This window comes from Anastrepha obliqua, chromosome 2 (genome assembly GCF_027943255.1).
Source record: "Anastrepha obliqua isolate idAnaObli1 chromosome 2, idAnaObli1_1.0, whole genome shotgun sequence".
Lineage (NCBI taxonomy): Eukaryota > Metazoa > Arthropoda > Insecta > Diptera > Tephritidae > Anastrepha > Anastrepha obliqua.
Window position 1 is genome coordinate 123,441,243 of NC_072893.1, and position 15,387 is coordinate 123,456,629.

Below are 15,387 nucleotides of genomic sequence, written 5' to 3' on the forward strand. Positions count from 1 at the left end.
TGTCTGTTCAAGTAGAGCAGCTAATGCATTTAAATTAGCGGCTGCACTGGTCACTGTGAGAAGCTGCTACCTATTATTTGATTATTTGATGGTATTTTTTTTTCTAATTTGTTTTTCTTTTTTTTATTTTGAACACACTTTGCTTGATGTGTCTGGAAGTTTAGATTCCTATTATTTTCAATTTGATTATTTTCTTTAAACTTTTTTTACTCCGCGCCATCGCATATTTGCTTTGGTTCTCATTGTTTATTCGATAAAAAAAGTTTCCGACCCACTCAAGTGTTTCCCATACATACATAAATGCGTGCATATGCCTCATTTTTTCCTACTTGTCCATCCCATTTAAGTCTGTTATTATTATTTTTTCCTCGTTTTTTGCAAGCACGTTTTCAATTGCAAATATCATTTTCGTCTTTCACACGCCACAACAATTGCTTACTCACCTTCACTTGTTACGTTTTGTGGGACAACAAGAGTGGCATGAGCTGAGACTGCCACTCTGCCGTCTGCACTCTGTAAGAATGCGCTTTGCATTCGTGGTTAAACATGTGCATATGTGTGTGTGTGTAGGAATAGGAAACCATTTGCCACGACTATTTACGCTCATATGCAATTATTGTATAAACAATTCACTGCGGTTCCATTGACTGACATATTTATTTGCAATAAAATTGAGTGAATGCTTTTTTAAAGACATAAAATCTTAACTAATTTAAAAATTGAAAGTAAAAGTTGTAAAGTATAATTGTGAGAAAAAAGCAATCACTAAAGTATTTAAAGCGTGTTTTATTGCATAAATGGCAAATTAAATAAGTCAATGCAGTAAGCGTGTCGATATAGTGACACACATCTATGTATGTATGCAAAAATATGTATACCCATACATATGTACAATGTGAGCGTACAGCTGTGACATTTAATTGTATTTGGATACCTAATTTCACAACTTTGAGTTGCTCTCAGGTCAGTATTCTTGGTCTGTTTCTTGATATCACCTTTTCGAGATTTCTGCTCTAAGTTGAAGATGTCGACATTTACTCTATAAAATAGGCAGTTGAACCTTCAGATTTACAACAATCTGAATCTGAATCTGAGTTTAAACAGATTCCACATTTGGTGCGAAAAAATCATCTGCATATACAGCACGCGAAAGAAATATAGCCCCTCAAAATTTTGAGCAGTTTTGACAATTTTAATTTTTTTATTAATATTCTGTTTCTTTTTTTAATAAATGTATATAGCTCATATCTAACATAAAACCATATAAATCCAAATTTAAAATTTTATACAAAATTAAAAAAAAAAATTAACAAATTGTCATACAAATTTTTAACTTTTCGGTCAGTATTAAAGAAATTAAATAGAGTATGTAACGGTATATGTGTAATAATGTAATAGCAAAATCAAGTGCAAGTTTGAAGCTGCTAGAAGTCTCTTTGAATTCCTACAATTTTCTTCTCGACAGTATTGCGCCTTATCTCCTTATAAGAAAACCACAAAATTTGTAATTTGCATGGAGAAAATAGGCAACATCAGGCAGGAAAAATATTTAACTATTATATTAAAAATAAACGAAAATTGTTAGGCTCGACTTTCTCTATTTCACTCAACTTTTTTATTTTATTTTTCCTTGTTCACTCCTCTCGGGAGCATAGCGCCTCGACAAGACTTGTCTTTCGTTGGTTTCGTTAATCTATTTCATTTCTGACAGGGTAAGTGATTAGCCTGCCGCTATCAGTCCTAAGGAGTAGGAATGCCCACCTGTCGTTGCTTAAGAACAACGCCTTCTTACTGCTGGGAGCGCCATCTGTATTTCACATTTTTTGGCCAGAAGGTTCGCACTGGTGGTTGAGGACTTCGCTAGAGTGGTGTGTCTGCGCGATTACTGCGGCTGCCCGTTTCCTCTTGCTGGCGCCACTTGATGCATTGTGTAACTGTGTGTTTTTCTTTGTTTTTGCGTGTTTTAGTAACCACAATGTGCGGGAGTAAGGAGGTAAAGGATGGAAAGGATAAGTTTTTGGGTTTGAGGAATGAGATTTTTGTTTTTTCAGAAACAGGGAAAGTAGGTAAATTTGGAAAAGTGAGAGGACCGTACTTTACTTGGGATTTGAATCCACATCCTCTGGGATGGCAGGCTAGTGCACTTACGCTAGACTACCGAGGCCGTACTCAATTTTAGTGCGCTTTAAAACTGCGTACCTAATTTTCGCTTTTTTAACCCTTTACAGCATATGAGCCGCCCATGTATGGTATTGCAGTTTTGATTCAATTTTATTTCCGGATTAAATGTTATACAATAATTCAAACTATTTTAATTTATCGAATATATATTTAGAAATAATGAAACGCCAACAATTTCTTATCATTTTATGACTTTTTGATATAACCTCACTTTTGTGTAAGTGGGTGAAAAGGCAGAATTAAAGTGCGAGTGACACATTTTCAAAAAACGGTAACAGCGCAAAATGCAAGAACTTTTTTGACAGCGTTCCCTCGACGGTCTGCTCCGCGTAACCGGAACGACGAGGATTTATATCCGGCCAAGAACTGTTAATTCAGCAGCATTCCACGTATATGTAAGGGGAATGTTTATGCTGCTACAACAAAAAATTTTTGACCAACGTATATGTATGGGGGATGTTTATGCTGCTACAGCAACAACTTTTTGACAAAAAAAAAATATTTTCATTTATTTTCATACTCATCTTTCTCCATCGATCCAACTTTTTCCGCTTTTCAACTGTTTTCTTTACTTTACCACTAGCTTTTATTCTGAACAAATATACAACACTTTTCCCCTATTTTTCTTTTAAAATGTCTTATTCATAATTAAATAAAGCTATTTTCACCGTGAAACAATTTTTTTACGCTTTTTTTACGCACAGGGTGGCGCACGAATCGTGCTACAAAAACAAAACGTAATAACTTTTTTTCTGTGTGAGTAATCGGCGTTTTTTTTTTATTTTGCAGATTAGTATTTAGATTTACAAAAAATGGAGGCTTGGGATACCGAAAAGAGGATTTGGATAGTGCAGCGGTACCATGCTTTGCAGCCCATCATTTCCGTCCAAAGGGAATTTAGGCGGGAGTTTGGCGGCACTCCCCCGAGCAGATGGACCATTATGAGGCTGGTGAACATGTTTGCTGAATCTGGAAGCATCGCACGCAGACCGTACCATCGAGATCCCCATGTTCGGGTCGAAGCCACAATCGCGGCTGTAGCATCGTCAATTCAGGCAAATCCAAGAGTTTCGACTCGTAACTTGTCGGCGCAAATTGGAGTTAGCAGACGGTCATTGCAGCGGATAGTTCATGATGACTTAAACTTGTTTCCGTACAAAGTTCAAATCACAAGCAAATTAAACACTCTGGATTTGCCTATTCGCCTGGAATTTTGCCAAAAAATTATTGAAATGGCCGAAGAAGACAACAACTTCATAAATTGCTTGTTTATGTCTGATGAGGCCCATTTTGATCTAAACGGCAATGTAAACAAGCAAAATTGCCGTATATGGAGTCAATCAAATCCGCAAATACTCCATGAGATGGAACTGCACCCAGAACGAGTCACAGTGTGGTGCGCAGTTTCATCAAGGTGCATTGTCGGGCCACACTTCTTCGAAGAAAACGGTGTAACAGCGACTGTAAATGGGGACCGTTATTTAAACATGTTGAAGGAGTTTTTTTATCCAGAACTGCGGCGAAGACGTATCCCTTTTAACAGCATTTGGTTCCAGCAAGATGGAGCAACTGCACATATAGCCAGACCGGTTATGGAGGAGCTCCAACGAAAATTTAGAAATAAATTGATATCCAGAAATTCCACTTTCCGCTGGCCCCCAAGGTCACCTGACCTCACTGCACCAGATTTTTTTTTATGGGGTTATTATCTCAAACAAGAGGTGTATAAAGCAAAACCAAGTAATTTGACTGAATTGAAGCAGTCCATCACAACAATAATTGAGGCGATCCCGACTTCAACCCTTCAGTGCGCAATGAACAATTTTCTCATCAGGTGTCGCATATGCGTGAATGAGCATGGAGGTCATTTACGTTCTATTATTTTCAAAACTAATTAGTTACATAAAATAAAATTGAATTATCTATACAATAAAAAAACAAAAAGTTATTACGTTTTGTTTTTGTAGCACGATTCGTGCGCCACCCTGTATTAAAGGGTTAACTCTAATTAAAAATTTTGAAATTTTAACGATAATTCGTTGAGTTTTTATAAACCTTGTGAAACGTTTAAAAGTTGGATGTGTTTATTTTAGGATTAACTACATTTTTATAAAAAAAATTGTTCAATTAAAAATAAATAAATAAATATTCAGAACCAGTCAACATGTTTAGGTGATGTATTTTTTTCTTATGCGCCGTATACATCATTAAAGTTAATTTTGAACTTAAAAAAATAAACTTTATACTTATCAAAAGTAAAGGGTCCTTCAAAAGACGCGCTAGATATTGTTTTAAATAAAATATCATATGTAAAAATTTAGATTCTTTTAGGTTTCATTATTTGTATTCAAATCCGGGCTCTTAACACTTTTACGTGTACTATTAGCTCGTCTACAGGTAAAATACGCCAAACATTCGTGTAATGAATGCCTTGTTGCATTGTTGAGAACATCGAGACGTCGCTGTCGAAGGTTGCTCATCAACACTTTGCGCTACAGCAGCAATATTCTCAATAGAGGGTCTAGCTTTTGTTCTCTCAGTCCTTTTTCTATCTTTAAAAGAATCAGTTTCTTGAAAATCTTCCACCAACCTTTAAATAATCGAATTATTTGGACGATTATTTCACAACAAAAAAAAAAAAAACCTAGAATTTTATTCCAACAGATCAACCATTTTCATAATAAGTTAAAGCGTAGTTCTATCGTGAAAAGTTATGCAATTACCTACTTGAAAAATGTGAAAGATGACAGAAAAAAGTTACCGCCTAGGAATTTTGTAGTACTGACATCTAGGCGTGACTTTGGATATACTCTTTATAAATGATCGGAAAACATCATAATTTTTAGCAATTTACAAAATGAGCAAAATCGATATTAAAATAACAAAAAAAAATAATAATTGGCGCGTACACTTCTATTAGGTGTTTGGCCGAGCTCCTCCTCCTATTTGTGGTGTGCGTCTTGATGTTGTTCCACAAATGGAGGGACCTACAGTTTCAAGCCGATTCCGAACGGCAGATATTTTTATGAGGAGCTTTTTCATGGAAGAAATACACTCGGAGGTTTGCCATTGCCTGCCGAGGGGCGACCGCTATTAGAAAAATGTTTTTATTAATTTTGGTTTGACCGAGATTCGAACCAACGTTCTATCTGTGAATTCCGAATGGTAATCACGCACCAACCCATTCGGCTACGGTGGCCGATATTACCGATCGCGAAAAATAAATGAAATCCAAACAATTTCGAAAAAAGTTAATACAAGGAAACTTAATTACCTTGATGTGGGTTCCGGGACATGAGGGGCAGGAAGGGAATGAAATTGCGGACACTCTAGCAAAAACGGGGTAAACGCTCCCTTTATAATTCCTGAACCTATCTGCGGGGTAAACAACAGCTTCAAAAGGTCCTTTCTACGTGAACAAGGAGGCTTAATCGATTACTGGAGAGCCCAATCGGGCATGCGGCAACGAAAAGGCTCATAGATCCGTAATGGATAAATGCAGAAGCAATCCTTAACCTAAGCAGAAAGGACATAAAACTGTACACTGAACTACTAACAGGACACTGTAAACTTAGTTATCACATGAAAAAGATGGTGTGATAGAAAACGATTCTTGTAGACTCTTCATAGGGGCACAAGAAACAGCAGAACACGTTCTATGTGACTGCCCAGCAGTGGCACGACGCAGATTAAATTACCTGGGAATGGGGCCATAAATCCAAATCTCTTGGTAAAAATTAAGCCTACAGCAGTTTTAGGATTTATTAATAGCCCAAAACTGTACAAGTTGGCTACATGGCTGCACAATAGATAGCCTCGCGCGGTATGAGGGGGCCAGAGTGGCGTGGGATAATAATAATAATAATAATAATGTGCCTTCGTGCTCGGTGAAAATGGACCCCGCTTCGCGTGGTATGCGGGGGGAGAGTGGCGTGGGATAATAATAATAACACAAGGTGGCGCAAAAATAAGCATCCTATTGGAAGAATCATAATTTTCGTAAATGGCGTTCCATCACTCAAAATCATGTGTTTCATTTCGTAAGGAAAGTTATTCAAAACTAAAATCGGATGATTAATTTTCGAAAAATTTAAAATTGGAATTTCGAAAAATTTTAAAATCGAGTTTTGAAAAATCTTAAAATTCGAATTTCGAAAAAATTTTAAATTCGATTTTTTTAACTATCCTAAACTTCACAAAATTATGTATATTAGTTTGGGGTAAAATAAATCCATTATTTTTGTGTAAAATTTTTGCGCAACTGGCTTAAACTGTTTTATAGTCGATCTTTAGCACCACGGCGATGCTATGACTACTAACCTGCCGGTCAACTTCTCTAAAAATATCGATATTTTCGATATTATACCGACATTTTCTTTAACATCAAAAATCCTGAACGGAATCGACGAAACCAAAATTGCACTCCATACATAATTTCAGTGCCCTGGTTTGAATTTTCGCCTTTATCAAAGAAAAACTGTAAAATGTACCGAATTTTCTCTTTGTTGACTTCCATTGTTATCACCCTGTAACGCACAACTGAATGGACGAAACAAAAAACAGCAGAATAATTTTTATTTAGTGCGAAATGACAACGAGCATAAACTTGAAATTGTTTGATCGATACTTTACGAGATATCGATCGCTACAGCTGTCTATCGAGAAAATAATGGATTTCTTTTTCGCCAAACTAAAATATAATTGACGCTTACACCTTTTTTGGGTGCTTGGCTGGACCGCTCGTCTAGAAAAAAATTAATTCCATTAAAAATAGCTATAGATGCCGAGAAATGTTGTCCCACTTCACAAATTTTTTACCCCAATTTAGCTTCACACCTGACCTTCTATATCATTCTGTAAACTCACTTAATTCATTTCGCAGAAAAATACAAAATAATAAAGAAAATTCTTAAGTAATACAATGTATGCATGTGCGTAGGAATATGTGTGCGTCAGTAGCTATTAAAAAATATTTATGTAGATATTTCTGTACAAAAAGGAATTTACAAAAGATACACCAAAAACAAACAGCTCAGAAGTAAGTGTGAAAATATGCGCATTAATTAAATTTTTATGTTTGTAAGTATGTATGTATGAATGTAAACCTTATGATCTGGTGTGCGATATCGGCCACTTAATAAAATAATGCAAGCCCAAACGTCCTAATTAGTTGCGCCTCATTAACACTATGCGGCATGCAATCGGACCGAAATTGTTTTACGTTAGTTCATTATTATTGTACGCATTGTTGTTGGTTCACAGTTTTTATGCCTGACCTACGTTGAATATTTTATCTTGCACATGCTTTTGTTTGGACAATGCCCTCTAATAAAATATTTGACAAATTACATACATTTTTTTTATTTTTTTGCTGCTTTTTTTGTTTTGTTTATTTGTGAACTATTATCATTATAATTTTTCTTTTTCAATGTGTGCGTGTGTGTGAGTTTTTGTTTTGTTGGATGTGCCACTTTACTTAAAAGAGATAAATATTGTGTGGCCACACATATTTGGCAATAATACTTTTTGTTGTTATTTTATAGCATTCAAAATTAAAATAGTCGCTTATTGGTCAATTCACAAAAGTGTCGCGCTCAATGTCATGCAAGTGTGATCTGTGCTAAGTATCCAGCAATTCATATGCTTAAGTGTATATGTATGTACAAGATGTGGCCACGTGCAGTTAGAGAGAGAGACTCTGGCAAGGAAGTAAGTCACTTATTGGTCAATTGTGCGTGCTTGCGCTGAGTAATGAGTAATTGTTTTTAATGAATTTATGTGTAGGTAAATGATGAACTAGGAGATCGGTAATTGCAAAATCGTTTCTAAAAAATGCATAGCGCAATTAGAGCAAAAAGAAAAAGAAAACAAAAAAAAATACACCATCTTCCCATATTTGTAGGGATGAATTAACTGCTTAAACGCATGAAAGCGATTAATGTACATTCGGGCGGGTCGATTTAAAAATCGCTCATTGCTCTGTGAAAATCGTATTCTAGGGATCAAAATAAGAAACTTTACTGAAGGAACCATACCTCTAAAACGAATTCTGATGTCCCCCAATTTCAAAATATCACCATTTTTGGCCTTTACATGAAAAAATCAGCTAAATGGCTATGTTTTTTCTTTATTTTTATTTATTTATAATAATATTTGTTATTTATTTATAATAATATCTATTTTTTCTCTTAAGAAATTTATTTAGTCAGAACATATGTAAATGAAAAAATTAATTTAAGTGAGTTATAGAAAAGAAACTAAAAAGTTTGACCCAAATTGGGTGGCATCAGAATTCGTTTTAGAGGTATGGTTCATTCAGCAAAGTTTCTTATTTTGATCCCTAGAATATGATTTTCACAGAGCAATGGGCGATTTTTTTGCCTTCTCACAAATCGACCCGGCGTAATGTAAATTCACAAACAACTTTGCTCTGATCTAGACGCTTAATACTGACAAAACCCCTGCGTTAGTACACAGTGCGATAAAAGTCAACTTTTTCTTATCGCATACGAAAAAATAAATATCTGTGTGAGCGCGACTATAGTAAAGCTGCTATGTTTTCAATTTCTTATGTGTATATTTTTTAAATTTCTTTACTTATTTATTTTTTATTTATTGAAGTAAAAATTAGTTAACGAAGTACTTCGAGAATAACTTTAGTTAAGAACGAAATTTTGAAAATGTTTAATAAATATTAGCTAGGGGGAGAAGAAATCCATTATTTTTGCCGATTTGCGTTAAATATTAAAGGTAGCTTCATAATGCCTATCTCATAGAAGTCTTGGTCCTTATTCGCGAAAAACTGTACTAATCGATTTTCACAATCTTCACAAATTGGCATCAAATTTCTTGTCACTGATGGATGCATTAAAACTTCCCAACTAAGCGCCTGAAGTTTTTGGCGAGTCATTACAGACGTGTGTGGCCTTGCGTTGTGCTGATTAAACGCAACACATTTTCGGTTGGCCAATTCCGGTCGTTTCTGGTCAATCGCTAGCTTCAAATCGTCCTGTTGTTGGCAGTACACATCTGAATTTAGTGTTTGGCCTTACGGAAGCCACTCATAATAAATTATTCCTTTCATGTCCATAAAATACCTGGTAGAACCTTTCCGGTCGTTAGTTCTGGTGTGGGCACCGTTTGAGCTGTTTCTTCACGTTTTGACAACGATCATTTTCGCAAATTATGAACGACGTGCTTTTTTGAAAAATGCTGCAGAAATCACAGTCGTTAGTCGAATATGAATCCGAGACGTTCAGGTAACGTATGTAGAACCGACTGTCATGGGAACTACTTTTGTGCTGGTCGGCAGATGCGGTGGCTCTACAAATACTTTAAATTCAAAGCACACATGGAAAATGTAGCTCTCTCCATTTCATTTTGTGGCTCATCAGATGTGGTATGAGTCGACCTGAGGCTTTTGCACCACTACTGAGTAATTCTGGCTTTTGCTGTATAAATGAGAAATCACCCGATACAACTTTTTTATTGAAAGCTTACTTTTTTTTGCTGCTAAGCTAACTTTTTAGAGCACCTTTTTCAATCTTATTCCCTGCGCAGTTATTCTTCGATGGCCGTAGAGGGTGAGTTTTGTAGCTGTCATTCGTCGCATTGTGGCGTAAGCTCACGGAATTATGTAATTCCACTAACAAGCAACACACAGTGATCTTGGCGATTTAACTCTTGAGTACTAAGATTTATCAAAATTTGTTGTGACAACAAAATTGCTTCAACGCTAGCTCGAGGGCACGCCTGTAGTGTGTGAAAAATGTTTTCATATTATAAATGGCATTTTATATGTTACAGAATAATAGATGGGTACCAAAAGGTTAAGTCTCGTGTAGCGCAGACTACAACCTTTTACGGGACTCCCGCTTAGCCCACAATCCCAAGCAAGAGCATCAAATTACATATCTCCCGTTAGGCATATGCAACCATTGGAGTGTGTGTGCAAGCAAGCGAGGTAGAAAGCGTGCGCGGGAGAGTGAGAGTAAGTGAGAGTGAAACCGCAAAAGAGATAGGCGCCTTGCGCTTCGTGGCTATGTGAATGCCGGAAATGTATGCGCATACTGAGCAACGCGCAATTAATTTTGTATTTTCGTAGCTGGTGCTTAGTCAAGGATTTTTTCTTAGCATATTTTTTGTGATTACTTAATTAAGTATAGACGAATGTATATTTAGTTGTCTTCTTATTTATTACGAGCACTCAACGTTGTAGCGCTTTCTATGAAGCACACACACATGCACATATGTAAGTTTACATGTTAGTAGGTTTATTTGCAAATATACATTTACATATATGTGTATATATTTGTTTTTGTTTTTTATGGTAAGCGTCACCTCTAATATGTACCTCCTGCAATGTTGCGCCACGTCAAAGGAGCAGTGAACTGACTGCTGGAGTTCGCGTCAACTTATTTACTTTTTTGCTTCTTACTTTTTTCTACAAAAATAATCTTGTTGTTGTTGCAGTTACTCGCTTTTGCACACTTTTGCTTGTTGACTTTTACTTTTATTGATGCACATTGCCGGCTGTGCAACTTTTTGGCTACATAACTGGCTGGCATGTGCGCGCTCACACTCACATTTTCTCATACATTCGCTTGTATTTGTGTGTGAGTGTGCATTTAGATGTGTATATATACACACAATATTATAGGTATATGTATGTGTGTATGGGTAGGCGGCGCTGACTGCACACCCACAGCGCGCCAATTATGATGATATGTTGATCGCAAGAGTTGGCCGCTATCAAGGCCTGAGCCGTTACAACAGCTTTGCACTTCCTCGCACACTTCACTCTTTTTTGCGCATGCGCCAATTGCTTGCATCTTCTGGTTGTTTATGTGCAAATTTTTCTCTTTGAATGTTATAATGCCGTGGCTAATATTTCTTTTTCTTTGATTTTCTTCTTAATTTTTCATCTTAATTTGCATATTTTTTACAACACGGCCATATAAAGCCAACTAAATGAATAACATAAAAACAATTGAAGCATTAAAAGCAGTTTTTATGTGACTCATTTGCTGATGTAATAAGATAGTTTGGCACAATTGAGTGAATTATAAAAATGATGAAAAAGAAAAGGCCAATTGAAAGGCAGGAAGTCTTCTATTGAAAAAAATTGAGCTAGTCGCAACCCTACTAGTACTAGTTAGTGGCAACCCTGATAATACGACATTATGCGGAGTACTAACAGAATTTTAGATTTTTTTACTACAAAAAATCAACTATTGGCAACCCACTTAAGATTTTCTGTTGAAAGAAATTTAATTAGTGGCTACTCTACTACGAAATGGTACGAAGTACTAAAAAAATTCGCAATTTTCTATTAAAAAAAGGTGATCAGGGGTACGTAGTATTGAAAGTATCTTAAAATTTTTTATTGACAAAAATTTTATCAGTGGCAACCATACTAATACGACATGATAAAAGGTACTAAGAAATTTCCACAGTAAAGAAATTCAACGTAAGCTGTAAACACGTTGATTGAAAATTTAATAAAAAATTTATAACAATAGATGAAATATATCAACGGCAACCCTGTTCATCCCAGTTGCGCTAACTAGAATATTTTTTATAAAAGGAAATATGTTGGTTAAAAATACAGCGTCAGAGACATACTGTTTTTTCGTAATGCTTCACTGATTTTTCGGTCAAACATTTAAAATAAGCTTATTTTTGTAAATTTAATTTTATTTAGAAATTTATAGACCTATTCCTTATTGCTTTTTCTTTTACATAGTAGTACAAACATTTTTTTTTTTTAATCTTTCATTAATTTTTCATAGGCTGCTATATCGGTCGAAAAAAATTGCACTGAAGGTGTTCGGGGTTTTCTTCCATATAAAAAAGGTGGAATAGATGTTAAATGGAGAAAATGAAAATGAAATAAGATTAGTTTATTACCTTTGTACGTTTTTTATGTATATTTTTAACACCCGTAATAAACTTCGTTATTTGACAATTCAGGACTGAAAGGCTATGTTAGGTTTGTTCATATTTTTTACTCGTTTTTATTTATTTTTAATTTTTTTAGTTCCATTGTTAATATTCATTTTAATTAATATCTGAAAAAAATGTGTTCTTTATTTAATAATTTAATTAATTATCTTATTTGTGATGCTTTCTAAAGTGGAAGTTTATTTTTATATATATTATGTGACGCATGCTTGCTTATGACCATTTATTAATTAATTAATTACTATGAGCTAAGGACAAAAATAAATTTAGATTTTAATCTAGTATTTTTGTTTTATAAATTTACTCAAAGTTTTTTCTTTTTTCGCCTAAAATTTAATATTTTAATACATTTTTATACTTGTTTTTTGCTATATTTTTATATTAGTAGTTTTGCGTATTTTATTTAGTTTTTTATATTTTAATATTTTTCGTAATTCATATTTGATTTTTTACTTAATAATTTTTTCCTATTATTTTTCAGATTTTAGTATTTTTGCATATCTTATTTTTTTATTTTTATGTAATTAATTCATAATTCATTTTATAACAGATCAGAGAGCCGAAGGTCCTGGCAGCCAGTGCTCCTATTCTCGTGTTAAAATAATTATATTATTATACCACGTTTGTAAATAAATAAAATAAATAAATATTTTTATGTATTTCATTCTATTTTTTCCATTATTTTTTTTATATATATTTTTTTTTATTTTAGGATTTTTTGTAAATTATATTTGTTATATTTTTGCATTTTAATTTTTTTTATTAATATTTTTTCATATTCAATTTTTTTTACTTAATAATTTTTTTCCTGTTTTTCAGATTTTAGTATTATTGCATATCTTATTATTCTTTTTATTCTATTTTGCCCTTTATTTCTATTTTTTTTCTATTTTAGGGTTTGTTGTATATTATATTTGTTATATTTTTTGCTAACTTAATTTCATATTTTTATATTTAATTTTATTTTTGTTTTATATTTTAATATTTTTTGCATATTTAATTTTACATTTATATGTATACATTTTTTTTTAGTATTAAAATTTAGTATATTTTGCATATTTTACTTATTTTTTTAATATGTAAATATTATTTGCGTATTTTCTTATGTTTTATATATATTTAAATAATTTTTTTTGTGTTTTAATATTTTTGTAAATTTTATTTAACATTTTTCATTTTTAAAATTTATTTTTATATTTTTTTTAGTTTTTTTAATATATTAATTTTTTTTTTATAATTTAATATTTTTTGCATATTTTCCTAATACTTTTTGTATGTTAGACTTTTTGTCACATTTTATTTTACTTCCTAATTTTTGCTTCATATTTCCTTTTATTTTTTTTTTTTAATATTGTCTGCGTATTTAATTTAATTTTTTTTTAATATTTTATATTGTAGAATTTTTTGCATATTTTATTTTGTTTAATATTTTAATATTATTCGCATATTTTATATGATTTTCTTGAATATTAGTATTGTTTATATATAATTAATTTTTTTTTGTGTTTTAATATTTTTGAAAATTTTATTTAATATTTTTTATTTTTAAAATAAATTTTTATACTTTATTCAATTTTTTTAATAGTTTTTGATAATTTAATATTTTTTGGCATATTTTATTTAATGCTTTTTGTATATTAGATTTTGTGGCATATATTATTTTACTCCTTTTATTTCTTAGTTTTTGTTTTATATTTCTTTTTTTGTTTTTTTTATTAGTTAAATACTGTTTTTGTATATAATTTCATTTTTTTTAATAATTTTTATTTTAGAATTTTTTGCATTTTTTTATTTTAATTTTTTTTTATATTTTATTTTTTTATATGATATTTTAATATTGGTTCTATGCTTTATTTACTTTTTTTGTATATTATATTAATATTTTTTTCATATTTTATTTAATTTTTTCTATATTTTATTTTTTTCTATATTTTAATATTGTTTTTTATTTTATTTTATTCATATTTTAATTTTTGATTGTTTCATTTTATTTTTATTTTCGGAATATTTTTATATATTGATATTTTTTCAATATTTTATTTTAGTATTTTGTTTTTATTTAATTTATGTTTGTGTTTTGTATTTTAAAATTTGTGTGCATACATAATTTAATTTTTTTATATTTTATTTACTTTTTTTAATATTTGATTATATTTGGTTGCATTTTACTGTTTTTTTGAATATTTTAATATTTTGTATAATGTAGTATTTTTTGCTAACTTTATATTTAATTTTGTTTTTTATATTTATAACTTTTATGTATTATTTTTTTTCAAATAAATTTTATGTTTTTTTTTATAAAAAAATATAGCTCAGTTTGACATATTGATTAGCTTGTCAATATGTTTTTAAAATAAATTTTCTTTAAAATATTTTCACATTTTATCTGTTTTGTATTTTACTATTTTTTCACTAAATATATAAAATTTATTTCAAATTTCTAGTAATTTCTGTTTTTTCCATTTTTCTTACCCAAAATAAATGAATATTCATATTGCGCCAATGTTGGTTGAAGTCGCCTGGTGCTAACAAGAATAGTTTTTTGTGCGAAACGAAAATTTAACGAATCAAACACAAGCTCAATTTTTTTCTGAATTTGCGCGCGCGCTCAAACAACAGTTCACTTCTTATTTGTTTTATTTTACTTTTTGCGGAATTCACACATTTTATTTTTCAAAAATTTCAAAAAGTAGTTTTTCTAAATTTTTTCTTCAAAATTGTGAATTTTGCTCTAAACACCGCAGTATCAGCGTATTTTGATTCAAATATTTTTTGCTTTCTTTAACAGCAAAGCTACTTTGTCTCGAACACTGAACTTTAAATTGACTTAATTTTTGCCACGATCGCTTGCTTGCTGCTGCTGCTATTAACTTTTTCGGTGTCTGCGTGCCACCGAACGTTGCACTAACGCGTCACTCACTATGTCTAATGCTGGCGCTGCAATTCGTTTATATACCGCGAGTAAGTTAAGCGGCTAAGCAACCAGCTGATCGAGTAAAGCAACCAACCCAACAAACTCATTTGTGCAGCTGAGCGATTAGCGCCGAGAAGAGTGAGATGAATTCGAAAGAGTCTGCTGGCTGTGCGTTGGAGTGCACTGGTGTGTCTTCAAAAGCAGTTGGCCGATAGCCGACAATTATAATTTGCATATTCACCATAGCAGCAGATGAGCAGAGCGGCAGCGCAGAATGACATGTGTGTGGGACATTTGTTGCGGGGGGAGGGGAAAAAGATGCTCCGCAC

General features: G+C 32.3%; 1 protein-coding gene across 1 annotated transcript in view; it reads right to left on the reverse strand.

Moving 5' to 3' along the window:
- LOC129239116 (bromodomain-containing protein DDB_G0280777) overlaps positions 1-15,048 on the reverse strand; it is a 37,987-nt gene extending 22,939 nt beyond the window's left edge. The window contains exon 1 of the mRNA XM_054874422.1: positions 14,617-15,048. Coding sequence (XP_054730397.1) covers positions 14,617-14,637 — 21 coding nt within the window. The 5' untranslated portion in view covers positions 14,638-15,048. The remainder of the gene's footprint in view (positions 1-14,616) is intronic.
- Between the last annotated feature and the right edge of the window lie 339 nt (positions 15,049-15,387).